The sequence below is a fragment of the Dinoponera quadriceps genome, unplaced genomic scaffold, assembly GCF_001313825.1.
Source record: "Dinoponera quadriceps isolate SergipeBrazil2010 unplaced genomic scaffold, ASM131382v1 scaffold5021, whole genome shotgun sequence".
Lineage (NCBI taxonomy): Eukaryota > Metazoa > Arthropoda > Insecta > Hymenoptera > Formicidae > Dinoponera > Dinoponera quadriceps.
This window is the reverse complement of record NW_014560366.1, coordinates 108,940-134,046: the sequence shown is the minus strand read 5'-3', so window position 1 is coordinate 134,046 and position 25,107 is coordinate 108,940. Positions and strand designations below refer to the sequence as shown.

At 36.2% G+C, this 25,107-nt stretch overlaps 2 protein-coding genes across 5 annotated transcripts; one reads left to right on the top strand and one right to left on the bottom strand.

The window, feature by feature from the left end:
* Positions 1-37: 37 nt before the first annotated feature.
* Positions 38-8,486, bottom strand: LOC106750751 (ATP-binding cassette sub-family G member 4-like). The gene is made up of 10 exons (XM_014631288.1): positions 7,919-8,486; positions 5,287-5,404; positions 3,289-3,472; positions 2,871-3,016; positions 2,553-2,791; positions 2,092-2,351; positions 1,726-1,894; positions 1,242-1,498; positions 637-791; positions 38-313 (listed from the first exon to the last, which is right to left on the bottom strand). The coding sequence occupies exons 1-10, from the start codon at positions 8,055-8,057 to the stop codon at positions 124-126; spliced, it is 1,857 nt and encodes a 618-aa protein (XP_014486774.1). The 5' UTR covers positions 8,058-8,486; the 3' UTR covers positions 38-123.
* Positions 8,487-10,393: 1,907 nt separating this feature from the next.
* On the top strand, positions 10,394-22,780 carry LOC106750795 (lysine-specific demethylase 4C-like). 4 transcript variants are annotated; one of them, XM_014631378.1, is made up of 11 exons: positions 10,394-10,765; positions 11,781-12,574; positions 12,659-12,864; positions 12,974-13,329; positions 13,479-15,973; positions 16,826-17,008; positions 17,072-17,368; positions 19,275-19,466; positions 19,620-19,733; positions 19,828-19,920; positions 22,726-22,780. In XM_014631378.1, exons 2-11 carry the CDS (start codon positions 11,798-11,800, stop codon positions 22,726-22,728), a joined length of 4,716 nt encoding a protein of 1,571 aa, XP_014486864.1. In that variant the 5' UTR covers positions 10,394-10,765; positions 11,781-11,797; the 3' UTR covers positions 22,729-22,780. The 4 variants fall into 4 exon arrangements, with proteins under 4 accessions (XP_014486864.1, XP_014486862.1, XP_014486863.1 ...); XM_014631376.1 differs by lacking the exon at positions 22,726-22,780 and adding an exon at positions 20,070-21,496 and having other exon boundaries at positions 10,395-10,554; XM_014631377.1 differs by lacking the exon at positions 22,726-22,780 and adding an exon at positions 20,091-21,496 and having other exon boundaries at positions 10,395-10,765.
* The last annotated feature ends 2,327 nt before the right edge of the window (positions 22,781-25,107 follow it).

Sequence of the window (25,107 nt, the reverse complement as noted above, 5' to 3'; positions counted from 1 at the left end):
TATATATATATATATATATATATATATTTACCACGTACGTTATTAAAAATAAATCAGTCTTTTTTGGTACATAATTGTAAATTTGATGCAGAGTTTTACTCTGCAATATTACATGTCACGATGCTAAGTGCGTTTTTTGACTCTTATTTTTAACGTAATATAGGCGACAATATTTAACACAATATACAGCACTATCAACACCGTCATATTGAACCAGTAGTCTGCGTACTTCATATCCACTTCTGAGAGGAGCTTCTCGGGGATAGCAAAATGACAATAATCCGCAGAGCACTTCAACTTTGCCCGGTTATTACTGCAACCATAAGTATCATTTAAGCTTGCGTAATGCGGACGAACACTTATTATGACTTCGTCTTTCATACATTGTGTGTCTAAAAGGAGACAAATTCACAGAAGGCGCGACGATGACTCGGAAGCCAAAACAAGTATAATATCTGTAGTTGTAAACACATTTATTCTAATAGTAACGTAACAAACTTGTTTCTAGATAAAAATACTCTCGACTTTTGGAATGTCGAACACACGTGCACGCGCACGCATGTGATGTATACAAAACACAGAATGCCAAGAATCGGTTAGTTATCGTATGCTACAATAAAAAAATAAAGCCGTTACCCATAAATTGCAATCATAAGTCCTTCAAATCCATATTTGAGAAACGATGTGTGAAATAACCACTGTAAATACGGGTGCGCGTCTCTTATACGCACGAAGAATCCACTAAATATCATAAACGGCAAGATCACAAATGGTCCGAAAATCACGCTATTCTGAAATTAAATACTTATTACTTTTATTATTCTTTGTGTTCTACACACTTCTATGTGTGTATATTGAAAGAGTAAGAGCCCGGGGAGAAAATGACTATATATAATTATATATATAATTATATAAAATCATATATGAATGTTACCCATATATGTGGTTACATATATAATCATATATGTCTATACGAAAAAAAAACACGATATTATGTCACTTAATTCAATGTCGATATATTATGTACTATCAGAAGCACAAGTAGTCAAAAGCATTTGCTCCGATTCTATTTGCATATAAATTTGCAAACAACAGTATTTTCTCATTGTGGACATATATGATTACATATAGTCATATATGAGCAAATTTCATATCAAATCTTTTTCCCCGTAGGAGTCTACTCTTCAAAGTAAATCTCGAACAGGGACAACACACGAAGCTCTAAATAATTGAATGCATACTTGAACCTTCAGCCCAGTTCCTAGGATAAGTCCAGCCGCTTGAGCAACCAGACTGATAGCAAAGCACATGAGTATGAACAGGCCGAATCTTCCACTATCGGGCAGCTGATCACTCATAAAATATACTATAAGGACATAAATAAACGTGGCAGTAAGTTGGACCGGAAAATCGGCTAGTTTGTTCGCTAGATAGTACCATCGTAGTTTGTACCAACGGTTGAAGTGCTCGCGCATAAGTATTGGCACTTCCGAAGGAACTGTGAAAAGAAATAAAAATAGTCGGTTACGTTACAGCGAACACTCTTACAATAATGTTTGCAATAATAAATTTACATTGTCGCTTAATAACATAGTTGTAAAAGAGACGAGTTCGTATTTTCGAATGTTTGTATTTAAAATGATTAAAAATCATTAAAAGTTGCATTAAAAGTTGCATTAAAAGTGTAATAAAATAGAAAAGTATAATAAAGTATAATAAACTTACACGAGACCATTGTAGCGCTAAACGCGGTATACATGAGAAACATCATACTGAAGAATAATAGATTAAAATTGTCTAAAACGTAAGCGGCGTCTTGGCCAATTTTGAAGTATATCGTGCCCACAAGTAGAGCAACCGTCAAGTGCATTGAGATCCTTGAAACCATCAAAAACTACACAAAGAAGAGATTGCTTTATTATTGTTTTACTACTATCACATAGAGAGAAAGAGAGAGAGAGAGAATAAATATTACATTAATAGCTTAGTGAATTGTATTCATATGTCGTAACACCTAACGATAAGAATCAAAATGATTAAAAATCGTTAAATATATGAACAAACACAATAGACGGAATTTACAGGCATTACCTTATCGCGTAATAGCCTAATTGCATTTCTCCTAACAAGAACGCTAAGCTGTCTCCAGGAACCGGCAGCGTAATGTGGAATATGCTTAAATTCCGTTTCGAACGAATACAATCTCATAGGTGGAAGCTGTTGCGAGGTGATGATCTCTCTGTTCAAGTAGAAAGTCTCATCCAATCTCCATTCGTTGCTTTTACCATTCTGGATCGATTCTACCAATTTAGGCACATGGGCACCGTAATCTCCGTTACATATCTCCATCACTACGGAAAGACAGCTTGAAGAACTGCAGTACAAATATTCTTGCAGAGTACCAGAATTGCGACCAAAATCTGCCTGCGTTAATGTGCATTGCTAATTTTTTTTTTTTTTCTAGACAGATCTATCACATATAATTTGTCAAATAATAAGAGAAAAATAAGAAAAAACGGGGATAAAGCTGATTAACCAGAAACACGACTTACAAAAGTCAGCTGGATTGTAGTGCTTCGGACAGTATAAACCTACGCTACTTAGATATGGTACCAAATTTTGTGTGCTGCCCGTATAAACGCAGTTCCCATCGGCAACTACGTAGAGATGGTCTATCATGTTTAAGAGCGTCGCGTTCGGCTGGTGAATCGTGCAGATTATGGTTCGTCCTTCTTTCGCCAACTGCTTCAAAAGCGCTATGCACTGCTTCGAGGTAACACTGTCCAGACCACTGAAAGGAGACATCGAAAGATTTATGTGGTATTGCAACATAACAGGCACTCGTCGGAATATAAACATTTGATATCTACCTTGTTGGTTCATCGAAGAACATAATGGGCGGATTATTGATTAGTTCAAGCGCGATAGCAAGTCTTTTCCTTTGACCCCCGCTAAGCTCGCTCGTACGCGTATAACGAGACGCATCGAGGCTCATTGCTGTTAATATTTCATCGATCTGTGAAATGAACAGGGTTAGATAAGTTGATTTTTATGTTTAATTAAATTACGTTAAAAGTTAATGGCCTATAAAATATTAATTAAGTTAAAAATTACCTAAACCAAAACTAATTTAATTAAAAGTTAATATTTCATTAATTCAAGTTAATTATGATTCAAAATGATTATTGAGACGTATGTACAAAAATACATCTCAGATAACATATTCACTAAACAGTAAAACTTGATATCATTAAATTTTTAATATAATTAACGTTTAATAAAACCTACTTTTTCCAATTTTTGACGACGGTTTAACGTTAGTTTGAGGTCCGCGGCAACGAGCATTGCTTCCTGCACCGTTAAGAGTGGTTGTAAATGGTCATCCTGCATTATATAGGCCGATAATTTCCGAAATTCGGACATATTCCTTTCCTGTCCATTCACCATGATTTTGCCAGTGACCGAGGTTGTTCTGAAATACGATACTTAAATGTTACATTTTCAGCTTATCATGGACAATACATTAATTAAAAATGTTAAACATCGATGAGTGATTGCTGACAAATTATAAATGCGATTATTTTTATTTGCCATCTGTTGTTTCTCCTTTACCGAAGTACACGGGTTATCTTTCGCCGGATTAATTCGTCAAAATTAATTATGATTCTCCGACTAATCTTTTATTGATATTGACGGATTACTAATTTTATTTCACACGGATAAAGAGATACCGAAATCCTCGTGTGTGATTTTAAACGTATATTTTTCCTGTAACTGATTTACAAAAGCTCTTCGGCAGATCTTATTTAAAGTAAAAAGAGGATCAAACTTATTTCATGTATTAGAGTTTGCAGAATCGTTCGTCGAATCGCCGATAAAACTTGATTGGTTCACAAAAGACGAATTAACAGACGAGAAATCAGACAATTATTCGAAAGATGACACAAAGAAATGGACATTGACAAATACTTTGACTTGGTACTTGAGATGGCAAATACTTTGATTTGGTATCATGTACCGTTTTGTTATTATTGATGAAAGATACGTGGCCAAAAATCGATTACTTAATATATTCACTTTGTGTTAAATTAGCAGAAATAAATTTGAACAGACCGTTTGGGACGTGTGAAAAGTGTTAAATTTCTAACACTAAATTTCTTACTGTGTGTGTGATACAAAAATCAACGAGTGTTTACTTTTGCAAATGCGAGGGTACAATCATATTTAGCGAGGTGAAAGATTGATCAGATAATTAAAGAAAGATCAGATAATGTTATTTATTCAAAAGAGAAGAGATAAGAATGTGAAAGCTTATTTGCACGTGCGGGATGCATGGTATCACGTTCATCGCAACGGTATCGCGATAGTTGTACTTAAATAGCGGACATTGATATTGACTTGGTACAAAAGGTACATACTTGTGGAAACCTTGAACAGGGGCAGTGCATATGCACTGCACATGCACCGCGACTTTTTACCGGCACTACGTACGCGCAAGTATCTGATCGCGTTCTTCACGAGGATATCTGAACGAAGATACGGTTGACGCAAGTATAATCTGTGCCCGGAAGAGTTCGCAACATTTGCACGATCTAATCAACCCCTAAAAAGACTAACAACTCGATAACAGAGATGATGTGGATACTACACAATTTCAAGGTTGTCTCAATTTAGATATATAACGGTTGATACAAACTGAATATATATATATATATATATTTCAATTAACATTCCAGACAAGCTGACAATCCTACGAGAAACCTCGAGCCATGCGTTAAAAGCGGAGAATTTAATGCATAACGCAAGTTGTGAAAGTTTAAGCTCAAATCACTTGACTTGAACCAGTTGATCTTGTGTAAACGAAAGTATTAAATAACATTGAGACAAAATATGTTCCAAGTCTACAATATTATTTTAACACAATTTATGATTAGTTACGGAATTAACAAAATATTTTATTAATTTTGGGATTTCCTCTACCGCATTATTGAATTATGAAATAATACGAGGAGAATTCTACAAAAGTTGTGAATTTGTGATTGTATTCCCAATTGAGCCGATTTGATCCGCCTCGATATATGTATTTCCTTGAAGAAACAATTAACAATTGTATATTATTTTATTTTATATTATCGAGTTGTATTATTCCTATTTCTTCCTCTACAAAGTATCTAAGCGTCAAGATTAAATTGCAAGATTTTCCAATTTAAAACGTTTCCTCTACCCATTATCGATGAAATAAAATTTACCAGAAACTTCAGAGCATAACACAAACCGTGTACTTACGTAAAACCCGCTAAGATGTCCATTAGTGTAGATTTCCCAGCACCCGAAAGACCCATAATAGCTGTGAGTTCGCCCGGTCGAAAGTCACCATTAAGATCGTATAGCAATTTTCTTATACCTGAAAAAAATAAAATAAATATTAATATTTATGGAGAATAAACTTTGGAGAATAAACCAATGAATATGCAAAAAAAAAATAATTGGATAGCTATAAAATAAACTTTGGAGAATAAATCGATGAATATGCAAAAAAAAATAATTGGACAGCTATAGAAAAATAATAAAGAAAAATGTAATTTACGTTCTCTTTACAGATCAGATAATTGACATACTAAAATAAAAGTTTTTAATTTGCGTAATAATGGTAAATAGCCAAAATACATTTGTGCAACGATAGTGTCACTAAATATAATGATTATGTACAAGCCGTTGTAACGCGATTGGTATTTTACGTCTTAACTCGTGATCTATGATTGATTTATGTACTATGTTTTGAATCCGCATGCTACACTCATTTCACATCCAGCGTGTTTTTGAAAACATCGCAATTATGGGCCATTAACCCAGATTAGCATTTGATTCGTAATTAATTCGAGAGAGCGATAAAAAGATCTTTTGAAAATTGAATGTATCAAACATCCGAGTAACAAGAATACTAGAATTTTTACTAATAATTCATTTTTAATAATTTATCTCACCCGTTGTAATAGATATGTGTAATATAGTCGAATATATCATTAATATCTGTCCGAACTAGCTTTATCTGCTTGAAATGAATTTAACTTTATCGATATAGATATGTAATCTGTACAGTTATCTCATTTCGGACAGCAAAACCAATAGAAATATATGATCTGATTACTTTCAACACTGCGGTCAATCGAGTTGCACATCGGATCGGAAATAATTACAATTAACATATGTATATTTAATAATAACAAATAGAAGTACATAAAGTATGTACGCTTTTAATTTTTAAAGTAAAGAGAATTATAAAAAGTAACATTTATTTGAATTAATTAGGACAAATTTAAATAAACTTTCTGAAGTTGCACAAATGATATTCCGACCATAATCGAATACGAACAATGAACCAGCAACATACGTCATATCTTCCTATACTTTGGAACGAAACCGAACATGAAGTAGCCAACGTATATCTTATCGATTTTAAGTACTCACGACAAAGATTAATATGCCTTTGTACTTCTGTATTAACAATAAGTTACTTTTTCTGAACAACAATCTTTTACCACAATTTCCATATATGAAGTACACAGACAAAGACGGAATATATTAGTTTACATTATTCTCGTCATCTAAAATCCAGATTTCTTTAATACGTATATATACGTGCATTAAACTTTTAATTAAATATTATAATGATTATGACTTATTTATAATGATCGAAATGCAATGGTTGCTTTCTCTGAAATTGAATTAATTGGTTTCGTTCATATCACAATTATTTTGCTCATCTCATGTCACAAGAATTTATCGCATAAGATAGATAAAAACATCAATTATAAGTAAAAATATAGCGCCGTATAATGTCAAAGAATAATTTGTATACACTAACCTAATTTATTTATAATTTTATAAAATTATTTGTAAGATTTTTGTATTATTTATTACATTTTTATGTTTAATTTATATCTTTCATTTACTAATTTTTACACTATTCAAACAACAGGAAGTTGTTCCTTTAAATATTTATATCATTCAACAATTATTTGAAGTATCAAGTACTTCTCTTAATATCTCCCTATTTTATTTTCTACTAGACATTTTCCCAGCAAACACAAAGTAACAATTATATAAATGTTAGTTGTAATTTCCTACTTAATAATATAACTGTTACGCGTGTGTTATATAACAATTATATTATTGAGTAGGAAATTACAATTAACATTTATATAACTGTTACTTTGTGTTTGCTGGGTTTATATTTTAAATAGTGTTATATTCTTGTATATATATATATTTTATTCAAATTGTAATTTGTAGAAATATCAACAGATATATATATATATATATATATATATGTGTATCTAATATACATCAACAGTAACATAATAATTAATGTTATAATTTCCCACAACAATATAAATACTAAGAATACCCATAAGTAACGTCGCTTTTTGATACTTACACTAAATTTTATTTTATTTAACATTTAATACAGATTAATCAAGCACAGCAATATTCAGTCTATAAAGCTGTATACAATAATCTTTAATAGTTATGGTTTTATTGGGATTCAAAACCTCAGTGGATATTTATTCAATCTAAAAAAAAAACGACATTACTTATGGGTACCCTTAATACAATATGTTACGTAACAGTTATATTGTTAAGTGGAAAATGATAACATCGATGTTAATTAATGTTTGTTGGATATATTTATCCAGTATGATTTTCCTCAATGTCATCTCAACATCAAATCTCTATAACACTTGTTTATATTACTTCTGTTAATGTAATTGTTACGTACATATTTCTACATTGCTACATGTATACGTGTGCCATACTGCAGTTACATTATTGAGCACGAAATCATAACACCGATGTAAAGTTATTGTTACATTCGAAATAATACAGCCGCAGTTAAACGCGTCGACTGGGTAATTACCTTTCGTCAGAATACTCTTGCGCACGCAGTATGAAATATCCTCGAAGAGCAAGTAGAGCAACTTCTCCGAACACGTTGTGTATTCCATACTCGTGCATTGTTGCAGATTGTGTTCCTCCACCGATATCGCCGGGCTCATGATCGCTGTACCTCTCGAACGCACGTTCGCGCGTTCCTCACGCTCGACTCACAAATGCCAATTCGCCGTTGAGTTTCCGTGCGATTCATATCCTCCTTTCTTTCCATCTGACGGCCGGTAGATAACTCTCGTTCGATTCTACGCGCGCCTTTATCGCGCAGGCGAGCTCGTGTGGTACGGAGTGTTGCATGAGTCGGTGCCGTGGAGCTCAGCACGGATGACGACGCTTTTCCTCCGTCGCATCGTCGTCGTTAGCACGTATCACGACGCTGTTGCACCTTGCACAACTGATTCGGTATGCCCAATCGGTGCGAATGCTTCATTTTTCAACCATTATAAAGGGTGATCGTGAAACTGTGTCCGAAGCTCCAGTTGCTTTTGCGATGACAGTCAGCATGAATAATAGACACATGTTATCGGGGCACACGTTATCGGGATGCGCTCTTGATTATCTAAAATAAGATTCTCTGATAAGACATGACAATTTCTCCCATTATCCTGGGCCATTATTTCCTGTAGCCCGGCAATTTTACCAAACATTTCTCCATCTCAGTTGGATCTTATGCGAAAATTACCAAAGGAAAGTCAGATTTCAAGAAGCCTGGAAGGTTGAACTTACATTAGATGAATCTTCTTTTAGTGCAAAGATAATTTTGCAAAAAAAAAAGATAAAAATGAATCGAAAATAACTGATAAAATATTATCTTTTTTAGCGAAGACGATTCCCAATATATGAAAACACGTTCCAGTTATTTTCTCGTAGTTGATTCATCAATCTGTCTCGTTCCATCTCTGAAAAGGAAACGAACGATTGACAATTCTTTGCGATAACTCGGAAGCTGCAATATGGCTAAGTTGCTACTTGTAAATAAATCATCTTGGAATAAAATTTGGGTTAAAATTAAACGATTAATAAAAACATGTACGTACTTTATTAGCATTAATCTATAATTACCCCAGATTTTTTCGGAAATTCTCGTAGGGCATTCGAAAAGAAGATGAAAAGTCGCAAGGTTTATCACTTCGAAGATACACTCGAGGATATTAGCTCGGTGAAAGTTCGTACGTGACAAACGAGGAAAATTTAAATTTGCCTCGCTCGTGTCAGGCGACCCGAACTATTACGACGCAAGCGCATCCCACCAAACAACAAGTAGAGTACCTTGAAGTAAATGTCAAGTCAGCAGCCATTGTAAAGGATCAAAGCGGAAATGCCTGTGTTGTGGATAATTTGAGAAAACTGGGAGATGACGATGAAGGTAAAAATATCAACGGATACATACTTAATTCTGAATATTCTTGTTGGTTTTTAAATACGAATATTCAATCTTTCAACGTAATATATATGTACATATATTGAATAATACGAATATTTTAAGGCCCGGCCGGAGCCAACTATCGATTGTAGAAAAAATGCCGCTATACTTTCCGTTCTATCTATTCTCATATTTTCACTCGGAGAAATCATATTTGCTCGTAAAACTATTTTTGGAATTTTGCAAACGTATTTAACCTAAAGACCCTAAAAATTTATAATAAATGAAAATCGGGTTCTTTCTGTATTTCAAGTGCCGCAAGTATACGACCTGAAGTGCAACACGAATCGCAGTCACAGTCGAACGTGAAGAGAATAGTTAATTGTGATTGGTCAATTTCTTAAGGATGAAAGCATCTATTGTAGACCAGGATTAACGTTAGCGTCGATCCACAACGGGTATTTTAAACCTTAAGCCTTAAGAAATTGATCAATCACAATTAATTATACTATATATATTCGACTGTGATTTGTTAATTACTTAAGGCTTAAAATACCTATTGTGGATCGACACTTGCCGTATAAACGTAGTCTTTAATACGGGTTTTAAAGCCCTTTGTACAATGGAAAATTACAGGCAACAGGAACAAAGAACAACATAAACAATGGATTTCCAACCTATCAAAAACCAATACACAATAATTGATACACGCTTTTCAATAGGTTGCAAATCTATTGCCTGTTTGGGTGATTTTGCACAAACTCCGATTAAACTGCCGATTACATTACCTAACCGACCAATCAACTCAACGGAATTGACCAATCATACCGATCTATTCAGCCAATTGGGCAATTGCGATTGGTCCATTCCGTTGAGTTGATCAGTCGGTCAGGTTAATCGGAGTTTGTGCGAATCCACCCTTATTCTCCTTTCCCGTCGTCTGTGGTTTCCCCATTATGCGAAGAGATTTTAATCTATGGTATGGAATTTCGGGGGTGGAAGCCGCTGGCGACAGTTCCGCTTCCTCCGCCTGCGTGCGAGGGACTCTAGCTGCGCTGAGAACGCCATCTTCGCTCTAGGATACGACCAGCGACGCGCGGATCATAAGCATCGTGGTGTATGCGTGTATGGTGTGTGTGGTGTCAACCTGGCGAAATCGCAGAGCTGTCCGGCAAACGGTGAATTATCGCGGAACATGATAGAGGACACCGAAAAGGTGGTTCCACTTTGTGTTTCGTGACGTAAGTAAATGTGTCCTCGCACGTGCCCGAAGCGCTTCTATGCAAGCGTGATTTATCTCGCTCGGCGTTCCGCTCGGGACCTCGGCGGCCAAGCGTCTCTTCCTCGTCGCCCGACAATTCGTCGCCGTGCGTCGAGCACGCCGAGAAATTTCACGGGAACTCGCGTGCGACGCGGTACAATCTATCGTTGATCGCGTCGAACGGCCAGTCAGTAAGTATAGTTTAAGAGGAGCCCTGCAACAATAGACCACTACCATTTTGTTTACGAACCTCCTCCGCGTGCTTCGTTCCAAAAACATCGAACAGCCAGCAGGCTCGATCGTTTCGTGCATATTATCGAGGAGAAACCGTGTGGTGCGTGCCACCACTTCGCGTATAACCAACGATTTTACAGTTAAATTTCTTTCGCACGCGAATTGCATCAGTCCCTTATCGTGCGACATGTTTTAATGGTCGTTTGACGCGTGAGCATCAATGACGCTATATAGGGTGTATCGAATCAACCATACTTTCTGTACCACAGCGTGACCCGTATGTACAGTTTGCATATTTCCGAAGTTTACCCACGTTGAAAATTAGACTGAATATCGCGTTTCTCGTAGTATCTTGGATCTTCAACGTTTCATCCGTTAGCCTCTTAATAGGTTATAATCTTGTTTTGTTAATGTTTTACTACAGAATAAAATTCATTCGAAGTTACTTGAGAGATAAGTTGTAAATATTCCGGTAAAAAGTGTGCTTATTGGGCAACTTATCATCAGTAAAACGTTAAAAGCTAAAATAGCCGACATTTTATGAGAAAAACGATTTAAATAGATGTTTTAGATTAGAAGATTAAATTTATATAAGTTTGTGCATTAATGGTTATTAATAGTTTTTTTTTCAAAATATAAAGTTTTCTTGTAAGAATTACTTTTACTAAGATTAATAATAATAATTCACTTTTTTCGTACTGATATATATAATCCAGTTTTTATAACATATTGTATTTAAAAATATTTGATTTTTCAGCTAAGCTAGGGTTTAGCCTAAAGCTAAGGTTTAGTCTAAAAGTTTATCCGAATTTTTTAAAAGCTCATATAAAAATATATCTCAATCAAGTGTAAGATCATCAATCACCAATTGTTTGTTAATTATTACCTTTTCTTCACATATAACCGTTAAATTTATCTTATTGTACGCAATCTATATTACAACACTTATAATTATATTTTTTTCATCTCCAGTTATAGTAAATTCAACAATGGCCACTAGTAATACCAGAGGTATACCGCGTATACAGGTCTTTAGACCGACTTACGAAGAATTTAAAGACTTTTCAAAATATGTCGAATATATGGAAAGTCAAGGGGCTCACAAGGCAGGTTTGGCCAAAGTGATACCGCCTGTTGAATGGATTCCTAGGAAAGAAGGCTATGATTTAGATTCTCTAAATCTCACGATACCAGCACCTATTTGTCAAGTGGTCACTGGAAAACAGGGCCTGTACCAACAAATCAACATTCAAAAGAAACCAATGACTGTTCAAGAATATAAGATATTAGCCAATTCTGAGCGTTATTGTACACCACGTCACTTCGATTATGAAGATCTAGAAAGGAAATATTGGAAGAACATAACATATGTCTCACCGATATATGGGGCGGATGTATCTGGCTCTTTGACTGACCCAGATGTGAATGAATGGAACATCAATCATCTTGGAACCATCTTAGATTACGTTAACAAAGATTATGGCATATCGATCGATGGTGTTAATACAGCTTATCTCTATTTTGGAATGTGGAAGACTACATTCGCTTGGCATACAGAGGATATGGATCTTTATTCTATAAATTATTTACATTTCGGTGCACCAAAAACATGGTATGCTATACCGCCGGAACATGGACGAAGATTGGAGAGGCTAGCCAGTGGTTTTTTCCCATCGAGCTACCAAAGCTGCCAAGCCTTTCTGCGCCACAAGATGTCCCTGATATCTCCTCAAATATTAAGACAATATTCCATTCCGTGTAACAAAGTAAGTTGGACAAAAATTACTAAAGAAATTTATATGTTACCACAAATTATTATTATTAACTTTATCACACATTCATATCCACAGATAACGCAGGAGGCCGGAGAAATAATGATTACATTTCCGTATGGGTATCATGCTGGCTTTAATCATGGATTTAATTGTGCTGAATCTACCAATTTCGCGGCACCAAGATGGGTGGAATATGGCAAAAGAGCTACGCAGTGCACTTGCAGTAAAGACATGGTGAAAATATCTATGGATACCTTTGTTAAACGTTTCCAACCGGACAGGTACGCAATTGATTTAGAAATCACTCGGTGCCTTTGTAATTGTTTGTAAAACTTAACATATTTGCCTCGCATACTGACGTTATTATTATCATTAATTCTGACAATAAAGATATGAATTATGGCTACGTGGTGAGGATATCGGACCCCATCCTGAGGATCCTAGACAAACTGCGGCACCGATGCCATCGCAAATGGATCTACTATGTAGCAGCAGTAGCAATGGCCAATTACCGCAAAGCTATCTGAGGGCAGCTCTAAAGAATAAGAGACATATGATTCACAAGCAAAAGAATATTAGAGCCACCAGTCCTGCTGTCGTTATGGAGCAACTTGAGGGATACACAGATATTCCTCCGGATGTCAAGAAAGTTTTACAGGATCTTGAAATGGAGGAAATTGAAGAGCCGCCTGATGAGCAACAAATGGAAGTTTTGGAAGACATTTGGTTGAAAGCAGGAGAGATGGGTAAGATCCTGCGCAATTTTATTTTCGCAAATCAATTATTTTTTGCAATTTTAACTTAATTTTGCTCTCATAATTTTTCCCCCTTTTAACGCGATTGGCGGTTTGCGTTTTGAAATATTTTTTGCTGATCAAATACTCCTGTTCTCCAGACGTTGACGAGGCAACCGTTTTTGACGACGGTTACAATCGTAAGAAGAGCAAGAAAAGGAAGAGGAAGCAAAGTTTGCCGGAGAAAGAGAAGCGTGAGTCAAAATCTAAGAAGCGGGCTAACAAAGTTAACATTCAGGATGCAAATGAAATTAAAATTGAGATAAAAACGGAAGTTGACGACATGACAGGTTCCTTCGAAGACGTGTCCCAAGAAAATATCGATGATATTCCGGTGCTTCAAGGGAATTACAACGATAGTATTATCATAGAAAGCAGGGATGAATCTGTGAAAGTAGAGCTCTCGGACTTTTCGGAAAGTAGCGACAAGTACGTCAAGAAAAAGAAGAAGCATTCAAAGCACAACGAGCAGAAGAAATTGAAACAGCGGCACGTGTCCAAAAGTAAGCGCAAACAAGATAATGTACCGACTTTCGATGATGCCGCTTCAACTTTTAATTTGTCGGATGCTCAGTGTAAAAATATAACACTGCCCGAGATCTGTATTCCGAGATGTTCTGTGAAGGATATCTCGAACAACCAGGGGAAGGTCAACGTGTTGCCTGGAAATATCATCTCCGTTGGTAACGAGCTGAGCATGATAAACATGAAAGACAAAACCGTCGTGAATATTACTAACAGCGGCCAGACGACGAGCCTCGCGTATAACGACGACACGGGTACGGAGAAGTTGATGAACATTGCCTGCGAGAACAAAGCAACTGTTGGTACAACGATGAACGTAAAAAATATCTCTATCGGACCTGCATGCGGAAGTGCGGCAGCAGGTATTATGGTGCAAAGTATTGTCGCGCACAAAGGCATAAACTCGGAGTATCCGATCGAAAGTGCAAGGCCGATCGCGCAGAATACGTCTACGAGTACAAATTATAAGAGTGTGTTGAAAGCACCTAAGTTAAGTATATTAAAAACCGGTTACGACGCGTCACGGCTCACGTCTCAAGTGCGTGCTGACAGTTCCGCTGCTAACGAAAATGCGGTACACCACACCCCGGTTGTACCGAGGATTTGGATCAATTCCGAATTCAAGAAGGTTACGCCGTTCTCAACTACCCCGACTTTCAGCCAAGGCCCGCCGGTTTTGCAGAACGAGACGGCAGCGCATTGCGACGTCAGACCCGCCAACTTCAAATCCAGCCCGTCGCCGATCTCAACGATAGAGCATATAAAGTTACCAGCCGACACCGTGATTAATCAAGTTTGTAGTTCGAGGCCTTCCTCGTTCAGTAACTGCCGCAGCGTGTCGATGTACGAGCGACACGATTACGACGGGCACGAGTACAATCGGCACAACTACGTATCCAGAAACGTGATCCCTAGCAGCTGCAAAACGATGATTCAAGGATACAACTGGGGAAGCGGCTCGTCCGGTTCTAATGAAAAGGCAAACATTGTTCAATTGACCCCCGTCTCTACTTCGCCGAATAAACACGACAACGTACGTGTTTCCTCGATACCAGGTTTGGTCCTGCCGGCAAATACGTCGGCCGTGCAGACGTACCCTATGAAGAGCATGTACGCTTCCGCTCAAATCACACCGATAGATTCCAACAAGACGTACCTGCTAAATGCCACGAACTACTCGAACGATCTAGCGAGAATATACCCGAAGGTCAGCACTGATACGTCGAAGGAGCGCAAAAATCAGTCACGCCAAAAGTCGCAAAGAGGAGGGCACACGCCGCGCAAGAGGCCGCCGAGGACTCCGAACAAGTCGTGTCCTAACAATCCGTCATCGAGCGTGTCTCATCAGGCAAGTGATACCACGAGCAGTGTGCAATCTGGCACGCAAGTGAATGAGATGATTGGTGTACAGATCGATGATCAGTCGTTTGTCAACATTACCGTGTCAAGGGTTACAGACGGTGTCGCGCCAAATGTGACACAGTCAAGCGGTGACTCTTCGGTCGAAATAAAGCCAATAATAGCCAGTCCTGTGCAATTTAACGAGAATGAGTGTTCAAGTACGCCCGACAATAAAATATTGTTACCAAATTTATCAATACAAACGGACAATACTAGTTCACATTTGGCGGCATCTAATGTGAAATCAAAAGGAGCGGCCACCGCGAGGAGAAAATCAAAAGAAAAGTTGAGAAAGGTGGAGAAGGTGGAGAAGGTGGAGAATGCGGTGAAAGTGGAAAATGTGGAGAAGAAGGAACTGCCATTACCCGCCACCGATTCAACGGGTGAAACTACGAAGGAGCGATCCACGTCGATGGATTCGACCGATGTGCCGAAAACCTGCAGTATTCATACACCGTCGGTGATACCGGGACACATCTCCGAGATGATCTTTCCGAACGTTCCGAATAAAGAAATGTTGAGGGCGTTCAATGATTATTGGAGCGCTCAAATATCCCATTGCGCAGTATGCGCCACCTTTGCCTCGTGTAGCAGCGGGAGCAGCAGAGTAATGCCACCCGATTGGAGATATTGTAAACAAACCGCCTTACCTGAAAGTACGCCAATATGGGTAAGGAAGTTCTTGCGAAAACCACTGACTGTGTTCACACGGCAACGTTAATTAAAAGTTTTGGTAACAACTCGGTCGGGCACGAGCGTGGTATAACAGACAGCGCACAGGTGTCTACCACGCTGTAACGGTCTCGGATTCGATCCCGGTAGAAGTCAAAGTAATTTACGTTCGCGTCTCCTTTCGGAAGGCAATGGCAGCACCACTGAGAGAGTGTCCTTTGCGTAGTAAAATATCTCGAAAAAACCGTTGCCGTTCGGGACCGACGTTTAACTGTAAGTCCCACATGCCTGTGTATAATCGGCATGCGCACCACAGGCATGTGAGGGAGAGCCTCACCTTACGCCTGGCCGCAGGTATGGTACTGGAAGAAGAACAACCGTAGTTAATGAGCTCTTGCATCCAATATTGGCGTATTCTTTTAAATCTAAAAAAGCGTACTCCAATTAGACGCAAAGAGCTTACAAACTACGGTTGGTACTAAGCCGGGTTAACGTTGCCGTGTAAACGCTGATTAATTGGAATGTGTACGCAACGTATTGTTGGGTTGATGCGGAAATTCCCCTCTCTTCCATTCTTTAATCAATATATGATATTTAATTAATATATATATATATATATATATATATATATATATATAATATTTATTTTAAGATATAATCAATCAATTTTAAGCGTCGATTTGTTCGACGACCCGCCATCTCTCCGTGCTGCGTGAGCAGCATGATATCGCGCTCGTGGAAATTCCGGAATTTCTCAATGAGGAACTGATTAAACAGTGGAACGGACTTTTGTGCATCAACCTAATGCAAAAAAGCACAACTTGAACGTGTGTGTGTGTGTGTGTTTTAGGTGTCAGCTAATCTTTTCGCGGCCAACTCCAAGGAACAGGCCGTGGAGCCGGAAAATGAGAAACTTTTACGATGCAGAGAATGTCAAGTAACTGTCCATGCGTCCTGTTACGGTATAACTGTGTTACCCACGAATACTCAGAATTGGGCGTGTGACAAGTGCAAAGCTGGCATGTACGACGTGGTATGTTGACCCCCGCGCACGTCAGACCTAGTCAGACATCTAATTTTGTTCTCTTCATGGCAGATGTGTTGTTTGTGTCCGATGTTCGGCGGCGCTATGAAACGTACCAGCGACAGCAGATGGGCGCATATTCTGTGTACGCTTATGGTGCCGGGCGCCATCTTTAAAGATGCGATTAACAAAGATCCCATCAACGTACTGGCGATCACGGTTGACACGTGCAAAAAGTGTTGTTTTTGCGAGCGAGAACGTGGGGCATGCCTGACGTGTAATCAATGTACGAACGTATTTCATCCGTCATGCGGTCTTGTCGCGGGCGCAACGTTCACTATTCCAGCTTACAACTCGTCGGAACTTCAGGTATAGTTTACTTAGACGAGACATGTATAAGGTGAATCAGAATGGTTGAGGCGGCAGTCTTTTACCCTACGAGAAAGATTACCGTCTGCATGACTAATCGACTTTTAGCGGCACATAGATGGCGATTGTATAGATATACACTTTAGCGCGAGCTGCCGGCCAGCGAGCGCAAAGTATAGGCGTCTGAGGAACTGGAATCAAATTACGTTCAATTGTACGACTAAAGGCCTTCACACATGGATTGCCGTGACCGTAAACATAAGGCGTACCCTGAAAATCAGCCAATGAACGGAAGTATAGAACCGTTCGACCAATCGCGAAGCACCCATGAGCTGCAGCAGCTAGCCATTATGGCCGCTATGCAATTGGTCGAACGGTTCCACATTTTCGTTTATTGGCTAATTCTCACGCCTTGTGCTCGTGGTTACCGCAATCCATGTGTGAAGACCTTAATGTCAAAGAAATCCGGAGAACGGCTATGCCGCTGTTTCTCAAGGATCATCTTTTTAATATACACTCCCTGAGAAAATACATGTAAACTACGTTGAGTTAGACAAGGAGCGATGATCTGAACTATAATAATACTGAAAGGCGCAACCAGTGAAATCCTACAGGTTAAAAACGAGACGAAAGAAAGAAAGAAAGAGAGAGAGAGAGAGAGAGAGAGAGAGAGTGTGTGTGTGTGTGAAAAACTATTAGCTGTCCTTGTTGCATACGCATGCTTGTACTCTTTTGGTATCACCCAGTCCAAAAGTAAAATGAACAAACAATTGTATAGCCACTCATTACAGACCGTTTTAATATTAATTAAGAATCATGTAATATGTTATGCAAATTTTGTTAACATGAAATTCCTTTCTAACAATTACGTTGAATATATTTTACACTGGCATATCTCGGTCACTGATCGTGAGACCGAGTTCTTGAGGAGACTGTACAATGATAAAGATGGCATTAGTATGTGATTATCTCTCTTGTCTCGCTCGTGCACATTCCACTATCATTATAATTCAGTGACGCTAATTAAATTTGATCGTCGCTCTTTGTCTAACGTAATTTAGGCGTATCGAAAAGATAGTCCTTGAAAAACGGCTGCGTGGCCGCTCTCAGGTTTTTCTTTGATGGTAAAAACGGGCATAAGCACCGACTTCTACATAACACAAACCACCGCGTACCAATCGCATATATTAACCTTACATGCGTGTATCCTAAATGTATATACCAAAGTTGAGACACAGCGCATGCGCGAAATAAGAGCATATAGAGTGTTGTTTACATTTTACATCGCCATGTTGGATTCCAAGTGTGATAAAGAGTTTCTCTGCGAACTTTAAAGTATTATTTGACCTGCCTTTTTTTTTTTTAGATGAAAATGCCGTTAAGTGCGTGGCGAAAGAGTGTCGAAGTATATAAGCCATAAAGATTGCGAGATATCTTTTTTAAGTATTTTATAGCATATAACTATTCAAGTCACTAGCAAATAGCTACGTTCTCTGAGCTCTTATTCCGCGCATGCGCTCTGACTTATGTACAAGTTATTTACATAAAGATTGGATACGCCTAATAAGCGGTAGTACGCGGTCTAATATATAGAAGTATGTGAGCACAAGGTTGAATTTTACCAACCTCACTCAACCGACCATGGTTAACTCAACGGGATTGGTCAATTCCATTAAGTTAACCGTCGATTGACCGAATCGAGGTTGGTGAAAGCTTAAAACATATAGGCCGGTATGGCCAGTTACGTCAATTATTATTCATAACAACTGAGATACAAACTGTTTAAAACGCCTGTAGCGTCTATAAATTTCGACGCATGCGCACAGAGGACAATTATTCCTTTTTGTACCTTTCCTGTATTTTTCCTTCGATGCAAACGTCAACATTGATATACGTATAATTCCAGGTAACGTGTAATGGACACGACGATGGTCAAGAGAAAATTCCGCAAATACGTCAGGGAGAAATTGTGTGGGCGAAACATCGTAATACTCGATATTATAAAGCCAAAGTGGAGGCTATACAAGACATCCTTTTCTACATGGTTACGTTTAGCGACAATAGCTTCAGCGACGATCTGTACCCATCAGATATAACTGTGAGTTCCGTTCAAAATCCGCTTTGTCAACTCGTTCTTTTCATGAGTTTTTGTTGTTTGCAAGTTAAGTTCGGATATATATATATAGATGTACTGTACATGTTTGGCTATATGTGCTTTATATATAACCGTTATATTCTGGAACTTATTTAGAATTATGACCCTGGAAACACACCTTCGCTCGGCGCTGCAGTGACCGTGAATTGGACGGACGGTCAAACGTATGACGGTATTTTCGAAGGTACAAATCATCGAATCATGTTTTCTGTAAGTAATTGTTGTATTTTCAACGTAACTTGATATGATACGTTTATCTTACAAGCAAACACACGTATATGTGTATTATTTTCTTTATCTATAGGTGATTTTCGAGGATAGCTCTAAGAGCGTTTTAAAACGTAGCGATCTGTACAGTTTGGAAGAAGATATGCCAAAAAGAGTACGTTCTCGATTGGTGAGTTCGGTTTGAAATTAACATTATATTGTGACACTAATTGAAGTCGCTTTTTTCATTCTGTTTAACTCACGAATTTATCTTGCTTCCGTTGGTCACTTACGTTATTCTTACGTTTATTTCTCTGTTTTTCCGTTGATTTATTAAAGTCTGTTGCAACTGAAATGAAGCACCGGGATCATCTTTATGGCACCGAGGACGAATCAGAGGCGCAAAGAAAAGTGAAACAATCAAAAAGTTGCGATTAGCCGGAAATAATTGGATGTAAATAACTGCAAAATTATAAAACAAAGAATTATTGTAAATACTACATGTATTCAATACAACATTTAGCAAAAATACAAGAAAATACATTTAGTATTCGCGATAGTCTATTTCGGATGTACTCTGCACCGAACTGATCAGATAAACACAGACTATGTTTTTCTTACTTTCGATCATTTTTATTTTAATTAACTGATGTTTTCAACGATAAGGATAATCATTGTCCGTTTTATGTTAAATTATTAATTTACAGTATTTTATGTGCATAATCGTGTCATGTATTCCACATACACATCACACCATTTTATCAATGTAATAGGTATCATTTCTGTGTATAATACACGTACATGCAAGTTATATTGATAAGACCTCTCGAATTTCTTATCCTTTCAATAAATGTTAATGTGTCATAACGTTTCTGAACAATTAAACTTTAAAATTAAAGCGTTTATATTTTGCGGAATGTTCATTGTCTTATATACTGTTGAATATCACTGTTGAATTGTAAGTCAGAAAGGCACGATTAATGTTACAACAATTTACAGAAACGTATCAATGCGCGACGCAACAGACGCAACATATTTTTGGAATTTGCGATAAACACCTAAGGTATTAGGTGTGTGCAAAAGTTTCAGTCTTTTAACTGTATGAGAATAAAATGAGAACCAGCGGAAGAAAGAATAAAACTTTTACACACATCTGATATATTTGTTTCCACGGTAAATAAATAATGTAACAACGTGATCACGATGAGATCAAGAAGCCATGTGCATACAGAATTTTATTCCGTTTTAAGGATATGTGTAAATAAATGTAATATCGCAATGTTTGTGTTACAAATGTTTGTGTTCATTAAGATCAGATATTTAAACATTATTAAGGCATACACTAATGAACTTACGTATAAAAAAAGTTTTGAATCTATAGATATATTATTGAAGAGAGATTTCAGTAGAAGTTTACAAATGACTCGAGAAATAAAATTAATTGAATTTCTGTGAAATTAATTAAATCGCTTGTATATAAGTATCTTATCATATTTCCATTAATATCATTTTATCCAAATCCAAATATATAAATATAGAACAGATCTCTCAATTGAGAATAGAAAATGATTGAATTTTAACAAAATGAAAAATTAAATTAATTATTTATGATTATTATTATTGCGCAAAATGTAAAGTAAACGGAAATGATAAACTGCAAAATTACTAAAGTAGTTCTATATTATCCGTGATATTTTCTCGAGTTATTTTAATCTTCATTGTTCACAATGTAAATACGACCTAGATACGACATATGCAATTTTATATTATCATATGNTATATAGTAGTATGCAATATATAATAATTTATAAATGAAATAGGCATACAATGGAAAAATCATGTTGTCACTGGTTGAGTCTTTCATTAATTTTATCTCTAGTCGCTACTCATAATCTGTTTTAATACTTAAAAATATATATGTACGGGAGAAGAATAGAAAGAAAGAGCACGCTAGCTACAAATGCAGTATTACTTTCTTTACAATAATTGCGGTAAATGGCAATGTTGGTTTTTTGCATATGGTATCTATGTTTACGGTATCTGCATAAGAAACAAAGTAATGAACACAACCAAGAATATTCTAAGTAAATATATTAATATACAAGTTAACAAGACTGCGATGTGATTGTTATCACTATTATTATTAAATAGATATAATTCTGTAGGCAATGCTTGTTATCAATTACATATATGGTAAATTTAATTACAAAAAACGGCAAATACTTGTATCATCGCACGTGGATCCCGATTAAGTTTAACGTAACTTATAAATATCTGTAGCATTGTAAAGTGATTTTTTTTTTCATTTTGGTTACAGTAACTGCTTAAACTGAGCTTTTACTGAGCAAAAATTCTATTGTAAACTTTAAAGAGGAGATCGTATATCGCAAATAAAGAGATTGTAAAACAAACAACCACTATTTTACAAGTTAATTTTCACTAATTCATATAAAATACGTTACACACGTTTGCGCAAAATGTAGTACGAAGTTTGCTATTCGTCGTTATTTGCGTGCTTCATTTAACCAAATATGTAAAATCAATCGTCCGATAAGAATACGTACAGTAATATTTACAATAACAATAAATAAGAGGCAGTCACGTGAGACAATGATGGCGATATCTGTTCCGAATAATTGAATACAGCACTTTTACATAAAAAACGAATTTAAACGTGAAACTGAACAAAAATAAAAGGCCTACCGCAGTTATTAGTATACAATTTTTCATATATTATATAACGAATAATGCCAAAAAAAACTTTTGTCTTTGGTCACTGAGTGAGAGGTCTTCTTTAGCGTTTTATGAACATTAAATAATTAAAATCGAATATAAAAATGATGCCTAGATACAGTACAACGCACGTAGACAAGATAAATTTTGTGTAAATCTCGAATCACAATTGATGTTGTGCTTGTATGTGATTCTTCTTCAAACAGCGCCTCCAAGTAAACTGGTGGCAATTACTATACTTATAATTAAGTAAACTTTTCAGTAATTAGTTTCTCGGGCCGGTGGATGAACTCGTGTGGCCTCCATTCTCGTCTTCATCGTGGATCTTAATAGTACTCAACGTCGGAGCAACATTCGAAAAAGTATCACGCTGAACATTTTTACGCCATAATTGGTCACTTAAAAATGCAGAAGTAACTCACCGGCGAGAGATTAGCCGCAATACCAACGCACTGAATTCTAATATGCTGAATGAATTTTGCATAACGTGTAACGTATATTTATATTTTAACTACCTTCAACAAGGAAAACAGTTTTGCAACTGTAAAATTCATGAATCTGATTGGTGTGTGCTCTTAATCTTGGTTGAGTTTAAGAGCATACACCAATCAGATTCACGAATTTTACAATTGCTAAGCTGCTTTCTCTACTGAACGCAACCAATATTTATGGCGTCAGAATAGCACCGCAATATTGCTGCAATTTTCACGGCATAAGATGATCTATTATATATATTTTTTTTTATATTCCTTTCACATACTATTATATTTATATATTTACTACTTACTATGTGGTCACATATATGATCATATATGTCCATACGAAAAATATGATGTTGTGTCATTTAATATATCGATATCATATGCTGTCAGAAGCACAAATAGCCAGAAGCATTTACTTCGATTGTAATTACATATGATTTTTAAATAATAGTATTTTTTCGTCGTGGACATATATGATTATATTTTACTTTTTACCTTTATCTCCCGGGAAAAAAGATCATATATGAAATTTGCTGATATATGACTATATATGACTATATATGACTATATATCAGCAAATTTTATATATGATCTTTTTTCCCGGGAGATAAAGGTAAAAAGTAAAAAGGAAAAAAGATCATATATGAAATTTGCTGATATATGACTATTTTACTTTTTACCTTTATCTCCCGGGAAAAAAGATCATATATGAAATTTGCTGATATATAGTCATATATAGTCATATATAGTCATATATCAGCAAATTTCATATATGATCTTTTTTCCCAGGAGATAAAAGTAAAAAGTAAAATATGCGTTATGTAGCCTGAACGGGAAGTCCAATGTGAGCCACTAATGGCGCTTGACGTGTTAACATATTCATGTCAGCCACGATGCAGACAACATACTGAAATATGTCTATCTGGATGCTATATAAAATATGAAAAGTATTTCAGAAGCTTCGTGTGTGTGTGTATGTGTGTGTATCAATTAGTACATAACAGGTAACTAATTCATCTATTGTTTTTGCATATTGGTCTAGCTGAAATATGATTATACATTTTCATCATTTTTCTAATTAACCTTATAAATCAGAAAATCTATGTCAACTGTTGATCTCTCTTGAATGTATTCAGCGGTCAAGTGGCACGGTAGATGCCAAATATATATAAATAAAATGATGATATATTAAATTGATGATATATTGAATGTAACTGTGTTCACGATGAAAGCGTTCTCACGTCAATGAAATTTTCGATGAAGATATCTCAGAAAAGAAAATTCTAATAACACATGTAACAGAACGTTCGTCGATGTAATGTTGATACAAACTTTTAATTGCAATTCTGATCTGATTAAGATCGGTGCGGTCGATCCCAAGATCTCATAGTTTAATTTGCGAAAAATGCAAGAAAAAATTAATTTTTCAGTTTCCATCAGTATTCTGCGTATTCATATATTCTGAAATGTAGTTTTTGCACTTTAACATGCTTTTAATAAAAATTGACCAACTTGATTGAATTTAAACAGTAGTATCTTTAGGATATTCCTATGATGTAATTTGGATATTTCTGCTGTGTGGTACATACACAATATGTAATAAAGAAATTAGGACTTCTTATACAAGTCTATTCAACAATTTTCAGTATTTTTTAACCTCATTAAATATAGCTTAAAATAAAACCAGCACAGAAAAAGAGATATCGGGGAACTTTCTGGAAGAAATTCCGGCAATTTCTGATATTGTTCCTACTTTATAGGATTTTCCGTAAACACAAGATCGTCAACATTTTCTTAGAGGAAGAATTATATTTCATGGAAAGAGAGAGATATTGTACAAATAATATAATTATATTTATTTAACAAAACATTCACATATTTATAGATAATTTTTGTATGTTACCGCAAGTAATATTAAAACCGAATTAAATAGACGTTATATAGTTTATTTTATTTAAATATTTAAGTTATATTTAATATTTAATATTTAAGTTTTATTTTACTTAAATATTTAATAAAATTTCTTAAATATTGAAATATATATATATATTTTTTTTTTTCTCGCGAGTGAATATAAACTATAATACCACAGCAATGTCATGTACGTCTGCCACCTTATTCATTGATTTAGAGCTATATACATAAAGACACTCAGCTTTATA